The 14,250-nt window shown below is 38.9% G+C and overlaps 1 protein-coding gene across 1 annotated transcript in view; it reads left to right on the top strand.

The window, feature by feature from the left end:
- The window catches only part of TEX14 (testis expressed 14, intercellular bridge forming factor), a 35,543-nt gene that overhangs the window by 11,413 nt on the left and 9,880 nt on the right, over positions 1 to 14,250 (top strand). The window contains exons 7-20 of the mRNA XM_050908772.1: positions 711 to 824; positions 1,279 to 1,402; positions 2,197 to 2,375; positions 3,556 to 3,707; positions 4,509 to 4,699; positions 4,911 to 5,067; positions 5,412 to 6,385; positions 7,097 to 7,200; positions 8,353 to 8,432; positions 8,992 to 9,258; positions 9,813 to 9,913; positions 11,016 to 11,109; positions 11,799 to 11,889; positions 13,225 to 13,287. Coding sequence (XP_050764729.1) covers positions 711 to 824; positions 1,279 to 1,402; positions 2,197 to 2,375; positions 3,556 to 3,707; positions 4,509 to 4,699; positions 4,911 to 5,067; positions 5,412 to 6,385; positions 7,097 to 7,200; positions 8,353 to 8,432; positions 8,992 to 9,258; positions 9,813 to 9,913; positions 11,016 to 11,109; positions 11,799 to 11,889; positions 13,225 to 13,287 — 2,691 coding nt within the window. The remainder of the gene's footprint in view (positions 1 to 710; positions 825 to 1,278; positions 1,403 to 2,196; positions 2,376 to 3,555; positions 3,708 to 4,508; positions 4,700 to 4,910; positions 5,068 to 5,411; positions 6,386 to 7,096; positions 7,201 to 8,352; positions 8,433 to 8,991; positions 9,259 to 9,812; positions 9,914 to 11,015; positions 11,110 to 11,798; positions 11,890 to 13,224; positions 13,288 to 14,250) is intronic.

Below are 14,250 nucleotides of genomic sequence, written 5' to 3'. Positions count from 1 at the left end.
TTCTGCTTGCAACTTGTTTTGTACAGTCCACTGATTACTATCTTCTTTAGACTCCCTTGATATCTGTAGGTTGCTCTTGTCCTTTCCGGCCATATTAGCCCAATTATGGTTATTCATTGATAGCAGTGTTTCAGTACCGATTCCTTTTGTGGTGGGAAATATGTTGCTGGGGTTGCACAGTTTGCGTTGTTCAGTGTTTAATCCTTGTAATTGTTGGGGCAGACCTCAGGCCTCTGGATGTGCATGTCTGCAGCCCACTTGTTCAAACCTATGGTGAAATGAGAGTTGCAAGTGCAGACTGAGCCTTTTTTTTATCTTTTGTATTGCGTAGCAAGTAGTTGTGCCTCAGAGGCATCCAGAGAATTGACAAATTGGTGATTTAATCTTCCCAAAGCTCTGGCTTGTATCACAGTGGGCTGATGGCCCTTAGTGGAAGGAGTTGTCCTTGTTCTTTATCTTGGGTCATGGAAGGGTAGCATCTTTGGACAGCAAACCTGTCCTGCTACATCCAGTCTTTAACAAGATGAGAATTTATTGTCAGTTTAAAAGCGTATATATGCTATAGCCAGGGTCATCAGAGTAATGTTACTAACAGTAGGAGACAGCACCAGAGCATTTCAGAATTACAAAATTATTTGTAAGTAATCCCGTAACTGGAAAAAAATACTGCAAGAAGCATCTTGTAGAAATTCCTCTTCTTCTCCTTGTAGCTTGATTTGGGGAGGCAGCAGAGTTACAGTGAAGGAACTCAGCTTTGAGCCCCATCAGAACTGTAGTAAACTACGCTTAGCTGATCTTCTCATTGCAGAGCAGGAACATAGTAGGTAAGAAAGAATGTGCAGTAGCCACAAGTGCTCCTGGGGTTTGAGTGTCTCCAGTGATGTGAGGAAATGTGATTAACCTCGGGAGGACTGTGAGGCTGTGGTTGCACTTTCTCTCCAAATGAGAAATACAGGTGTCTCTCTTCTTCTGTCTCTTCCTGCTCCATTTGCTCCCCAGTGGATAATACAGGAGATGATACTCTCTTCTTGTGTGTCTGGATGAATGCTTCATTGCACGTTTCTTGGATGGCTTATTTATAGATTCTCCTAGTTGTGACAGTAAGCACTGTTTCCTAAATGCCTCCTAATCTACGGTTCTTTTAAAATTTTGGGTATTTTAATGAAAAGTTAGAAGCATTCGCCTTGTATTGATAAAAACACCTAGAAGGCCAGGACTCTTTCTCTTTTCATCTCAGATTTGTCTTACAATTTTTTTTTTTTCCCTCTACCTTTGCAGTAAACTCCGTCATCCTCATTTGCTACAGTTGATGTCTGTTTGTCTGTCTAGTGACTTGGAGAAAACCCGTTTAGTATATGAAAGGGTTAACTTTGGTTCTCTGTACAGCATCCTTCATGAAAGGGTAATTAGAATACTTGTTTTTTAAATAGTAATTAATTGAGGAAGAAGTTTAACTACATCTACCATCTTTACTCAAAGAACAACAAAATCACCAGTCTGTGTATCTGGGTTTCTATTTCATGGCACAGCATCAGATACTCTGTGCAAGCTGGTAAAGTTTGTAATTGGCAAATTAACTTCAGTTAATGTTTAGGTGCAATTGCATTGATTTTCTTGTTTGGTGTCAGTCTTAAAATGGCTGCTGTTAAATTCAGTTGAACTTTAATCTTCTGCATGTGGTCGTATACTGCAAATGTGGTGAGACCAGCTTTTGCCCTTGAATAGTTGCATGTAGTACATTGCAGACTACCTGTGTAGAGAAAGTGAAGGCTTGAACTCAGCTGTGGTTCGTTCTTTTTTTTAATCAACTAATCTGTGTCTTATTTTTGTCATTCAATATTTTTCTCTTCCTTTTTTGCAGTTGAGTTGTTATTTTATTTCTGTAACTTTGAATGCAGCCATTAAGTTACTGGAGAAATTGCAGTCAAAGGCAAGAAATTCTAAGAGTTCATTCTGCTTCAGAGTGAATTTTGGCACGGTCAATATCTTTTTATTTTTCTTAATTACTTTTTAAGGTATTATTATTTGGTTTGGTATTGAGAACGAATATTATTTAGCAAGTGCAATGTGTCTGACTTTTACTACAGTATGTTCCATGTTTGCTTTCTTTGCTGCCTTCTGTACAATAATGGTTTTCTCCTACATCAAGCTTTAAAGACCTGCAATGCAAATTTGGTACTTCTGGTTTTTTTTCAGCGTACAGAATTCCCAGTACTGCACATGGAGACGATTTTGCATGTGCTGCTTCAAATTAATGACGCTTTGCGTTTTCTACACTCACGTGGATTTATCCACCGTTCAGTTACCTCCTATGCTATTCAAATTGTTTCTTCTGGTGAGGCAAAGCTGTGCAACTTGGAATACATGATAGAGAGGTAAAGAACTTCCTCGCTGTTTCTGTGAAAGGGACAAACACAATTAAAGTTGAATTTAGTGCTAAATTCTGCTGAAGTGCCCCCTTGATGAACAGGGACTCCTGCCTCTGAGTCAGGCAACAGGAGTAAAGAACTCCAAATTACTACTGCTCAGGTACATTAACTTTGCCACAGGCAGTACGGCAAGTTTCAGGTGGACTTGGTTTCTATGTTATAAGTATCTGAAAATAGAAACTAGCAAGAGAAGCAGCTCTTTACTGGAGTATAAAAATACCATCATAGAGAAATAGAACCTAATCTTATAGAACAGAGATGAAATTCCTCTGAGTCACTAATTCTGCTGCTGGGCTGGGAATAATTTAAATCTCCTCTTGTTATACTGAACTTGTGCTTATGGAGGCTTACCTAAAATGGTTAAAGATTCCACACCTCATTGAACTGGTAGTAATTAAGTGCCACCAGTGACAAAAAGAGTATTTCTTTTATGAGGGACACCATTCATTTCATCTAGGTAAATTATTACTCATATAAATTTTCTGCTTCTTTCCTGTAGTGCAGTCTGATTAGAAAGGAAGTAAATGGCTGGTTAGACTGTAAAGAAAGAGAATAAAATTGATAATAAGCAAAAATTTGCCAATGGTAATGTCCTGAAAGGAGCCAAGATACTTCCTAATCTCCTTGCAAACTCAATTTGTTAATAAATCTGGGGGATTTCTTGGCTATTTCAGTACAGCTTACTGTGAAATGAATAACAAAAAACCTATAGTTAACTGTGAGGAGGAGGTTATCTTCTAGACATATGTATACATTGCAAAATAAATGTTGACAGGCTAGGTGGCACCTTCTTGTATTTTGTCCATAGTCAGAGAACGCTGGCCAGAGCTAAAGGGTTGTTTGTAAAATTCATATTGGGAAATTTTCAGCTTTCTCTGATTTCTTTTTGAGTGTAGATTAGTTAAAGGAGGTGTTACTTTCGCTAGAAAGTCATTGCTGTAATGTGCCAAAATACATTTATTGGTGTGAAAATACTACATATTTTTATTTGCAGGTATACTCTGGACCTTTTAGGTATTTGAACTGAAAGCAGATATAACAAACTCAGGTGTTTGATTCCAAAAGATATACCTTCTAGTTGATCGTGCTGTATGTCCCAATTTACAACTTTTTTCCCTTTATACAGCAAAGATGGCGGAGAACACAGTGATCTGACACGTATTCCTGTCCCAGTCCAGCTGTATAAGTGGTGCTCTCCTGAAGTAATCCTTGAAAAAGTTGTCACGGTCAAATCGGATATTTATAGCTTCTGTACAGTAGTGCAGGAGGCCTTGACAGGTATATCTCTAAGTTTAAGCTTTTGTCACGAGGGTAACTCACTGAATGTTTCCAGTGCAGACTGTCAGCCCCGTAACGTCTGTTTAATTCCCATGTGTGACTGGATAAAACCTTGCTGTGATGGCTCATACAGAGTTAATTTGGAAAAGGAACCTTCCAGGCAAAAAACCCCCAAACGTTAGTGACAATAGCAAAGACTACTGGAAACTTCTGTAAAATGTAATCAGAAAACTTAAAATTGCATAACTAAAGGATGAGATCAATGGTTGGTGTTAGAGAGTTGCAATTTTGTGTATGGTGTTTTCTGCTGTTTTTCTTTCCTCTTCATACGAGGACAGCAAAACATTCAGTTAACTCTTCACAATGTGCAGGACAAGCCTGTGCAGCTTTCATCTTTTTGATTACTAAGAAGACTTACAGATAATGTATTGTTACTGTTATTACAGATAATGTAATGTATGTTATGTATTGACTTTGACTATTTTGACAGTGAAATGGGATAAACAATTACCCTAAAAATTAAACTCGCTATTAGCTAGTTGGTAATGAAGAATCAAGAGCGTGGTTTACAGTGTAACTATCCTCTAGAGATTGCTGTCAGCTCCCTTCATAGCATTCACTGTTGAAATAAGATAGGGAGGAGATGCCAGACCGGACTGAGTGCTCGTTTGTTTCATGACAGTAGTTGTAAATTAGGGAATGTGCAGACAATAGTGCTTCAGGATCTCTGATTCTTCTTTCTTTTTTTCTTTAACATTGATATACAGCTTGTGACATAAAGTCTGTATTTATGTCTTGCAGAGACCCCTCCCTGGAAAGGTCTTGAAGACTCAGTTATTAAACAGCTCATAATTTCGGGACAACAGTTAGAAGCAGATATCAGACTTCCTATGCCCTATTATGGTATCGTAAAGTCAGGGCTAGAACCTAAACAGAAGAACCGCTCCATGAAACTTCAGGATATTCAATATATACTGAAAAACGACTTAAAGGTGACTTCCAGGATTGTAGCCTTTCCTGTATTTAAAACGGCAGAGTTTTGTGTCCATTCAGATTCAAGTTGTTCTGCTTAAATCTAGGTGGGAGGCAATCTAATCATTGAGTATCCTTTTCTGATCATGGAGGCAAACCACCTTAAAAGAGAAGGTAGACACATTGAACTGTGAAATCTAGTTGTCTTTTATTTTGTTTTTTGTATTACAGGACTTAACTAAGCCTGTCAGCATAACTGGTCATGCTGATGAAATGTCAAAAGCACAAAGACCTGCTGTTTTTTCAGATCTGAACATCTGTTTGGCATCAGCTTTTAGCTACCAGAAGAGAACACAGGAATTGCAGGGAAAAGAGATAACTGAGGCTGGTGAGTTTCTTCTAGCAAGATGCCATGTGTCCTTCACTTAGCATGTTCCTCAGTCCATAAAGGTCTAGTATAAATAATCAAAATGTGAGCACTTCCAGATTTTATGACATAGCTTGAAAATAGAAAGCAGTTAGCTTTGGATTCTAGCTACCACCCTAATTGTTAATGTAAACTCAAGACTGTAAGTCTGGTTAATATTTCAAGTTCAGGCACACTGTTTTCAGCAGAGGTGTTAAATGCTGCTCATGTATTCTCTAAGAGACGTTAATTCCGAAGTGTACGAAAGCAGTGTGTTTGATGGACAGCTGGAGAAATGGCTTAACACTTCAAATCAAATTTTTCAGACAGCTCTGCTGCCCCAAGGTACTCTCTTTTTCCTGAGGAGAATAGTGCTTTAGTGGACCAAGAGGCATCAACCAGTCTACAGCCGGTTGCACAGGACAAAAATCATGATGTAGCTTCTCAACTCCAGATAACCCTCAGTGTCAGTGATGTGGATGACAGCCTCTGTAGCTTTGAAATCAATGAAATCTTTGCCAGTTATCCAGAACTTCACGAAGACTTCTTGGAAGAAGGATTAGGTCAAACTCTAAAGGATGAAAAAAGGCAGCAAAAGGAAGAAGATAAGGCTACTCTCAGAGACCTATATGCATCCCCTGGAGTGCACTGTGAGGAAAAGCCAGTTGATGAGGAAGGTGGCTTTTCAGAATCGGGTACAGAGTACGCTACAGAAGAGGAGGAGAGGATAAGTGAGGCCTCTGACCTATGCATGCTGGCACAGGTGAGAGGAGATTCTGGGAGAAGAATGAGTAGTCTGTCCCAAAATGAGCAACACATCAGCAAATGTGTCCTTAATTTAAAGATTGTTCAAAGCATGTTGCAGCAGGCAGCAGATTCCCTGTGCAGAACAGAGGAGAAACTGGACAAATTAGAGGCCGCTGAAAAGCAAAAGAAGCTGCTCCAGGAAATCAGAATGAATCAGCTTTCTAAGCAAATTTTTCAGGACAGACACTGGAACAGATCTGATGATACTTCCCAAAACACCAAGAACTTTTTTTCTGGAGTTAATACTTTGTTATGGAAGGCTGTAGGTCCACCATCAAGTGACTATATTCCACCACTGATAACATGTCAGGCACAAGGAGCTTTGGGTGGAGACAGTTTCCAAGCCGTTTCAAAGACAGCAAAGGAAATGGAGGCAATTCAAAATGAAAAGTGCTTTCATGAGATGAGTAAGAGTAAAAATGAAAACAACCATCATGATCTCAGCTTCAGTGTGCTGAAAAGCCTGGATGATCAAGTGAGCCTAGACCATGAGGTAAAGTGTTGAGCAGGGTGACTGTGTTTATCATGTCTGTATTCCTTAGCAGGTAAAGAGACGTAGTTACGGATGGTGTCCAAGAGGAGGGATGAATCTGTCTTTTAAAATATATGCTCATACCGTATGCATTATGTATAGGAATGAAAATGGTCAGCTCAGCAGTGCAATAGTATTTTTTCTTCTTTCTCCCCACCCCCCTCCAGCAGAATACCAGTCTAGTGGCTCAGGAGGGAATAAAATCCTGTACTAAAATGGAGATGGGACTGTCAGGGAAAAGGGCAAGTGGAGAAAGATTTTTCTTTGTTTACTTAATTATGGAGGTCTAAGCTGTCATTAGTAAGGGCTTCTAGATCATTTTCATTATTAAATGTAAGTAGTTGACATGCTTAGCCCAAAGAGAAAGAAATTCATGTACGTATCTGCTGTAGGAATAATCTTGAGTCATTTAGGTCCACTCATTCCCGTGGGAACTATATGTTATGATAGTCTGCCTCAGTACGTATGAAACCTGCTATAAATCCAGGGCAGAGCTTTTACTAGGCTAAGGCCTGGAGTTGTCATCCTTTCTCATGAGCAGTGCTACTAAAATATAACCTAGGGAATAAAGTTTGCACAGTCCAGTTCTTAGTATATCTCATAGATAGCTCAGCTAGTAATTACTAGAATGCCCGATGTGTGCTGAATCATGGCTTGTTGGACTCATTTCAGCATTTACTCCCACGTGTATCTGTAAGATGCAAAAAAAAGTTCAACTTGCAGTGTCAGAGAGGAGGTGATTCACATTCTGCAGCAAGTGGAAGTGAAGAGAGGTGGTGAGTTTTGATCGTATTCACAGAAGAGTTAATTCTAGCATATTCATCTTGATGCAGCCACTGTCAAAAGTAGACACATCCAGGATCAAGGATGGCATGAAATGTTTTTTCGGTAAGCCAAAAGCCATCCGTCCAGTTAGGACCCTACTGTGAGTCATTGTCAGCTGCAGAGCTGACGGGGTAACTGCTGCAACAGGGCAGTTACTTTTAAGGAGTGGTGTTCAGACAGATTCCAGATGCCTCTCTCATGGAGGTCAGTGGTCCAAAACTGTAACAGTGCCTATGGAGAGCAATCTAATAAGTTACTAGTAAGGGTGGTTCTCCTCTCCCTGCACAGCCTCATTCAATTCTCAGTAGAAATACTTTGGCTTTCATAGGTGTAGGACTAGGACCTGTTAGGGGCTGTGGGAGTAGAACAGTCTTGCTAAACCCAGTGACAACAGAGCATACGTTACTTTGTTTGCTGTGCTTTTTAATGTTGTCTCTTTGTATTTCTGAGTGGAAAGTACGTGTTAAAAGTACCTGGCAAAACTTGTGCAAATTAATGTATCTTATTAGGTGGAAAGATGGGAACAGGCACCTCATTCAATGTTTGGGTCAAATCAGTCAGGAAAACTTGCAGTTTTTAAGTTGATTCATGACCCAGTTGGATCAGTAAGACCCGTTGGTAAAGGACACACTTGGTTAGGACATAAATATGCCAGATGCTGACAGTGGTTAGATGGTCAAGTGAATGAACTCTAGACTGGAATCGGATTGGTGGTAGGATTGTTGTTATCCAAGTCTGAAGTTCTGAGTATCTTTAGTTGTCCACTGATCACCTTACTGACCTGAATAAAACACGTCTACATAGCATTCATTGTCTGTTAGTGTTTATATAGATATATCATCTGAAGGCAGTTGACAGCTTTTGAAATCTGGATTTTAATGTACAGCTTGTCTGGTTCATGTATAATAGACCTAAATAACTGTCTGTGCTTTCTAAGCTTCTGACAGCTCAATCTGCTAGTTCTGTTGTGTTCTTAGAACATGTGTGCTCTCAGCCTTTTAATTAACAGTAAAACAACTTCTAGTCTTTTACTGACTGGGGAATACTTAACACAATATGCTTGTGCATTAACAGAGTTTGCATTTCATAACGATTTATTACAGGTGCTATTCGAAATCAAGATCTGAAATTGACAGTACAAAAATAAGTGAGGAGAGAAGGATGGTGCAATCAGAATGGAGGAGTAAGTACATCAGTGTTAACTTGGCATTGATGTTAGCAAGTCTTAGTGCAGTGCATTAAAACTTAACACATTTTGTTACTTAAGAAAGATCTGTGTGCCTTAATTGCTGAAGCTCCATTAGGCTGTTCTTGGATGAAAACCAAATGAGTAGGATCCTGTGTCTTGCACATTCAGGGCATAAAATAATCACAACCACATTAAGATGGTTTGATTATAAAGCTCAAGGAATTTCTAGCCCTGTTTTGGAGGATGTAAGGGAGGGACAGCGTATGAATTTAGAAAGGGTCGTATAGCAGTGACCAGTGGGTGGCAGTACAGGCATGAATAATAGTGAACGCAAACTAATGGAAATTGTTCATGTGAAGGTTGTCCATATCAATTTATGCAGGTTTTAAGCTTTCCTTAAAATGGAAGGAAGTGTTTAGCTCTTTTCATGATAAAGGAGTTTACAGGCTATAACTTTAGCATTTCCAAGTCTGCAGACACAATGAAACACAGGGAATGCTTTGAAGATCCAGATTCTGTTGTGTGAACTGGTAATTTTGTTCTTTTTGTGTAGCTGAAGTAAAGCAAATGGCCAGAAGAGTGGCCTCAGGACAACTAAAACTTGGCCTTCCGTATCCCGCCAGTGAATGTACATCTGACAGTGAAGCAGAGAGTATAAAGGAAGCCTTTCAACATGTCACTGTTAGAGTCCAAAAAAGTCAAGACCAGCAAAGATACAGGTGGCAGACAGGTGATAATGTTGAGTCTTGGGATCTGGGCAGTGAGGACAGATCTGAATCTGAGGAGAGTGATCTGGAGTCTGCATTCAGAAGTTCTGGAGGTAAGGTTGAAAAACAAAAAATAATGTCTTCTCTTTTTGTCTCTCTCCATCTCCCAGCAGATTTCAGCTTCTGTGATTTTGTTACAATAATTGACAATTTTATCTTCCAGAGTCTTCCCCCAAAGCAGGTCAGTCAGTCATTGGTGAACATAAATAATAGACTAAGATGAGTATTACTTGTTAATAGGTGGAGGTAATGTCCAGTGAGCTTGGAGACCCTTCATTGTCATTAATTACCATGTATCAGCATGGGAGAACCAAAGCTTTCAAATCCACGAGTATGCTTTCACACTTTATTTCTTTCAGTTGGACTACAAAGATGCTTTTTCTGTAGCAGCATAGTGGGTAGTGCTTTTGTAATAGTTGTGGATAAAGGAACAAGGAAAGCTTCACGTGCCTAGATTAACGATGTGAGCATTTAAATGTCATTATTTCTCCATGTTCATGACAATGTAGTTTTACTGGCTACTCTCATTGATATTCCATCAGTGGTTCAGATCACTCACTTTATATTATTTTTTGCCTAATGATTTTGTTCCATGCTGACATCCTAGGGAGAAGTTGCCAGTCGCCATCACAAGATGAACAAGCAGACTCTGGAATAGCCATTCGTAAGAATTCAGTCCTTCCTCAACAAGTTGAGAATCTCTCTAGAGTATGTATAATAATCCAAGAAACCTAGTTGCAGCTAGTTATCTGTAAAACAGTTTAGCCTGCTCTCTCCATGTTGCACACTGACCTACCAAGACAGCTGATCTTTTCAGTTGTGATCTGACTAACAATCCCTCCCTCCTCCCCCCGCCTTTTTGTTTGTTTGTTTCTATAAACCATCAAGGTAATGTAAGGAGCAGGAGGTAGATTGAAACTCACAGTGATCAAATTAAATACAATTTCAATTTGATGCAGTATTGTTTAACATTATTGACTAAAATGTATATTCTTTAATAGAGAGTGGAGAAAGCATCTCAAATGATGATGTCTTTCACAGGGGCATTCAAGGGAATTACATGGTTCCCTTAATTCATCTCCTGATGTTTCTGAAGAATTCTTGACTCCTGATCCTGATTCTTTCCTTCCTTGTACTACTCAGGGAAGTTCAGACCTAGAGGTAAAAGTAACAGAAAAGACAGGAACGAAGTCTGTGTCAAGAACTTTGGATGTAAGTTACACAACATGTGGTTTTATTATGCTCCCATTTGATTTGAAGAAGAGCTGTAGAAAATGGGAGAATGACAGGTTTTTTATTCTTTTCTTTTGAAATAATATCTACAAATAAAGATTTATCTAAAAGTAAGAAAATTCTAACCCTGTTCTTTAAAACACACACTCCTGCTCAAAAAAAAAAACAACCAAAAACAAAAAAACAACCAAACAAAAAAAACCCCCAAACAACTAAAACCCCACAAGCACCCAGACTCCCAAAACACCAGGGGCATGTTTTCTTAATTTGTTTACTAGGAAATTACATAATCTGTGGTTGAGAAAAGTGTTAGGCAGTTGATAATCTCAGCCTTTCCTTCACGCTCTAGCAATTCTAGTACTCAGTAGTCTTAAAACAATCTTTCATTTCTTGAGGATTCAAAACTATTGTATGGACTATTAAATCCAATCCATGCTGTTTGCTGATAAGCTCTTGAAAAGTTTGTCTCTCCGTTCTGATTATTGTGAACATCATCCTGCGAGAGTTGTCTTACACTTCACAGCTTGCCTGTGAGAAATTGAATTTGCTTCCTCTCCCTCCCCCCCCCCCCCTTCAGACTTCAGATGCTGAGGGCAAATTAGAAGGTGCTTGTGAAGGATTTTTACAGAAACAGTTACCCGAAGATGCAGGATCAAGTATTCAGGTTTCAGGTAAATGTGCTCACTCTTTTGAAGGTACTTTTGAATCAGGGAGACAGAGTCTTGTTGCGCTTACATTTTTGTCAGCAGCACTCCTGTCAGAAGGCTGGAGCTTGATTCTTCAGGGTCACGTGGTCTCTTATTCCTCATTATTTTAGTGAGAGTTCAGGACACTCAGGATTTTGGAAGATGATGTTTGGGCATTGCAGTCCCTGAAATATAGTTGAGTGCAATGATTATGTACTTGCTGTGTTTCAGTTAAAAAACCAAAACTTGTTTGCAACCTTTTTGTTTTTACCCTAGGGCTAAGTTTAGTCTTTTTATACAACTTGCTATGGTGCTGGAAACTGAATTAGCGTTGTATTTACACATTCATATTCTTACTGTTAGAAGGATCTTGAACTTAAAAACTGTAAGATAATTCTGCACTGTGTGTGCAGAATAATGGAAGGATCATCTAGTCTCTTAGCTGAAATTTGTAAATGTTGTGATATTCCCCAGTGCTTCAGTGGTTGACTGTTTGGCAGCTGTGGTATGTTTATGAAAATGCATCTTTAAAACACATTTGTCTCTTGACAACCACAAAGGTCACAAGAACTAAAAAATTTAATAAAGTTGCAATTTCCTGTTCAATGAGTTGTGTCGCTTTCTTTTGTACTTGCAAAACCCAATAACAGGGAACATTTGTTATTTGTATTCAGGAGGAAAAATACTATTCTGCAGTACAGCAGCGCAGAACTCTGGCAGTAACACGCTAGGAGTGAATCAGCTTAGCCATATGCCTGTAGCCAGGTAGATAGACTTATTTTCATCGTTACTTCAAGCATAATTTAGGTTATAAAGTGTGCTCTCTTTATTAATTCTGCTTATATATCTAATAGTCAAATAAGATGCCAGTGGTGTTTTTTAATGATTATCTACATATTGTAGCACCTTGCCAAGAAAATACTGAAAGGACTTTCACAAGTCTCATGGGGTTTTGTCTTTCACAGTGTTCAGGGTTTTTTGGGTGTTTTTTTTTTTTTCTTAATGAGGGAGCTAAAATAGGAAAAATGAGTCGTATATATTATTATTCTTTTTACACTGATAAACTACAGTCTTAAACAGAGCAAAGATAATTCAAATTTATGCTTCAGTCATCTGTTTTAATTTTGTTGTGCTTTGTTTTTGGAGCTCAAGTGGCATGAAGATCATGCCTTTTCCCCTGCTGCGGGAACAATCCGATGCAAGTATGCTCACTGTATCTTGCCTGCAGATAACATTAGCCCGTGCTTGGAGACTTGCAGTGTCATCTGTCAAACATGAGGTGTTTATATCCAGCTTTTTTGTAAATTTTGTATTCTGCGAGTATGCAGAGATGTTGGCCAGAATCACCACCTCATGCTGCAAGGGGTACTTTCGCTTAAAGAGAAACAGTCCTCGCCCTGAAGGTCTTTCAGCAGTGGCTTTCAGGCTTCTTAAAAGCCCCTAGCCTCCCTGTAGCTCAGCTTTCCTTGTGTTCCTCCAGAGTTAGCAGCTGCTGGCTTTCTCCCGAGTGTGGGAGTGAGAGCTGCTTTTACTGTCTGTCGGTGGTGTACTCTCTCCCCTCCACTGGAGGAACTGAGTTACCAGTGTCAGAGGTAGGCAGCAAGTGTGTAAATACTTGGTCTTAAGGTAAAAGGTAATGGTTTTGGTTGCTGCCTTCACTTAGGAATTGAGCTTTTGCCAGCAGGACAGAGAGGACTGTTGCTCTCTGACCACCTGACTAATCCCCTTTGAATGCCTCTTTGACCTTGAATGGGGTTGTTACAGTTTGAGAGACCAGCTTACAATGCAGACCGGTCAAAGGATGATAAAACAATGTAGTGATGTCTATTATAGATTTTTATTTAACTTTCAGTTTTGTTTTGAAACTGCATATGTCAGAAGTTTTCTCCTTACTGGATACAAATCCATAATGTGCTTAAAAAGGCATTTTTCTCCTAGCACTCTCCATCTTCTAAGGTTTTAAGCAAAAAGTTCTTATGAGCTGCAGTCTACCTCAGAGAGAAGGTAGTCCTTTAAACTTTTTGAGAGGAAACTAAATAGATTTATTTTCATAATTCTCTGAGAGGATTGATGAATATGACCTTTCTTCCCTCATTCCAGTGTTGAAGCAGCACAAGAAGTGATACTGTGGGAGCCACCGGAAGAACGCAAAGAAAAAGATGTGTAAGAGCCACAGACCATTTTATATCAACACTTCAGCAAATTGGTCATTACAATTGTAAAAGTTTTGTGTTGATACAAAACAGGAAGATGAGACAGACCAAAGCTGAGAGAGAGAAAACTATCTGAAGTATTGAAAGAATATTTTCTCATGATAAGTTGGGAGATTGGTGTAAAAAAGCTATCACATACAGTTGTCCTTAGTTTGAAATATTTTCATATTCATAGATAATCAACTTAGTGCTAATCTGGGTGTGCTTCTTCACAGTGAAGTGGTAGGATTCCTTGTTTGTTCTGTCCATATTACACAGAAGAAATAAAATTACTTTAAAGAGCAAATCGTTAGTATGTAGCTGAATAAATTTTATTACAAAAATAGTCTTGTGATTGAGATTCTCAGGAAAAATTTGCACAATAGCTTTGTGACTTAACTAGTAAAGTTAGTTTCTTTTTACAGATAATGGAGATTTGCATAGAAATTACTGATTTGGTAACAGTAGATGTCTGTTCATTTCATGGTCTTCTGAGGACAATATAATCCAGGGTATATCTGCAGCAGATGTTGGTTTGCTTAACATAATCCCAGTCCTGCAGCCACTTAAGAATTTTTGTAACTTGAGTGGACATCGCTGCCTGTGCAGATCTTTAGCAGTTTAGTTTATCTGAGTAATTCTTTTGAAGGCTCCTAAGACCTACATTTAGTCTTAATTAATGGATCCTTAATTTTTGTTAAACCCTGAGGTCTTCCCTTGGCTTTGGAGAGAGTTTTCTACCTAGTGGTTCACGTTTGAAGTTCTTGCCCTTTCTAGAGGCAGTTTCCTGCACTTGCTTTTATAGGAAAATTGTTAAAATTAAGAAGTCCTGTAAAGGCAGGGAAAGCAAATAATTAACCTTTTCTGTCTCTGCAAGATTATTGAAGATGGTCATCTTTAGCCTTCCAAGAATTCTATGGGAAGTTTTCAAAGG

This window comes from Gymnogyps californianus, chromosome 20, assembly GCF_018139145.2.
Source record: "Gymnogyps californianus isolate 813 chromosome 20, ASM1813914v2, whole genome shotgun sequence".
Classification (NCBI taxonomy): Eukaryota; Metazoa; Chordata; class Aves; order Accipitriformes; family Cathartidae; genus Gymnogyps; species Gymnogyps californianus.
Note: the sequence above shows the minus strand (reverse complement) of the source record. Positions and strands in the feature narration are given on the sequence as shown.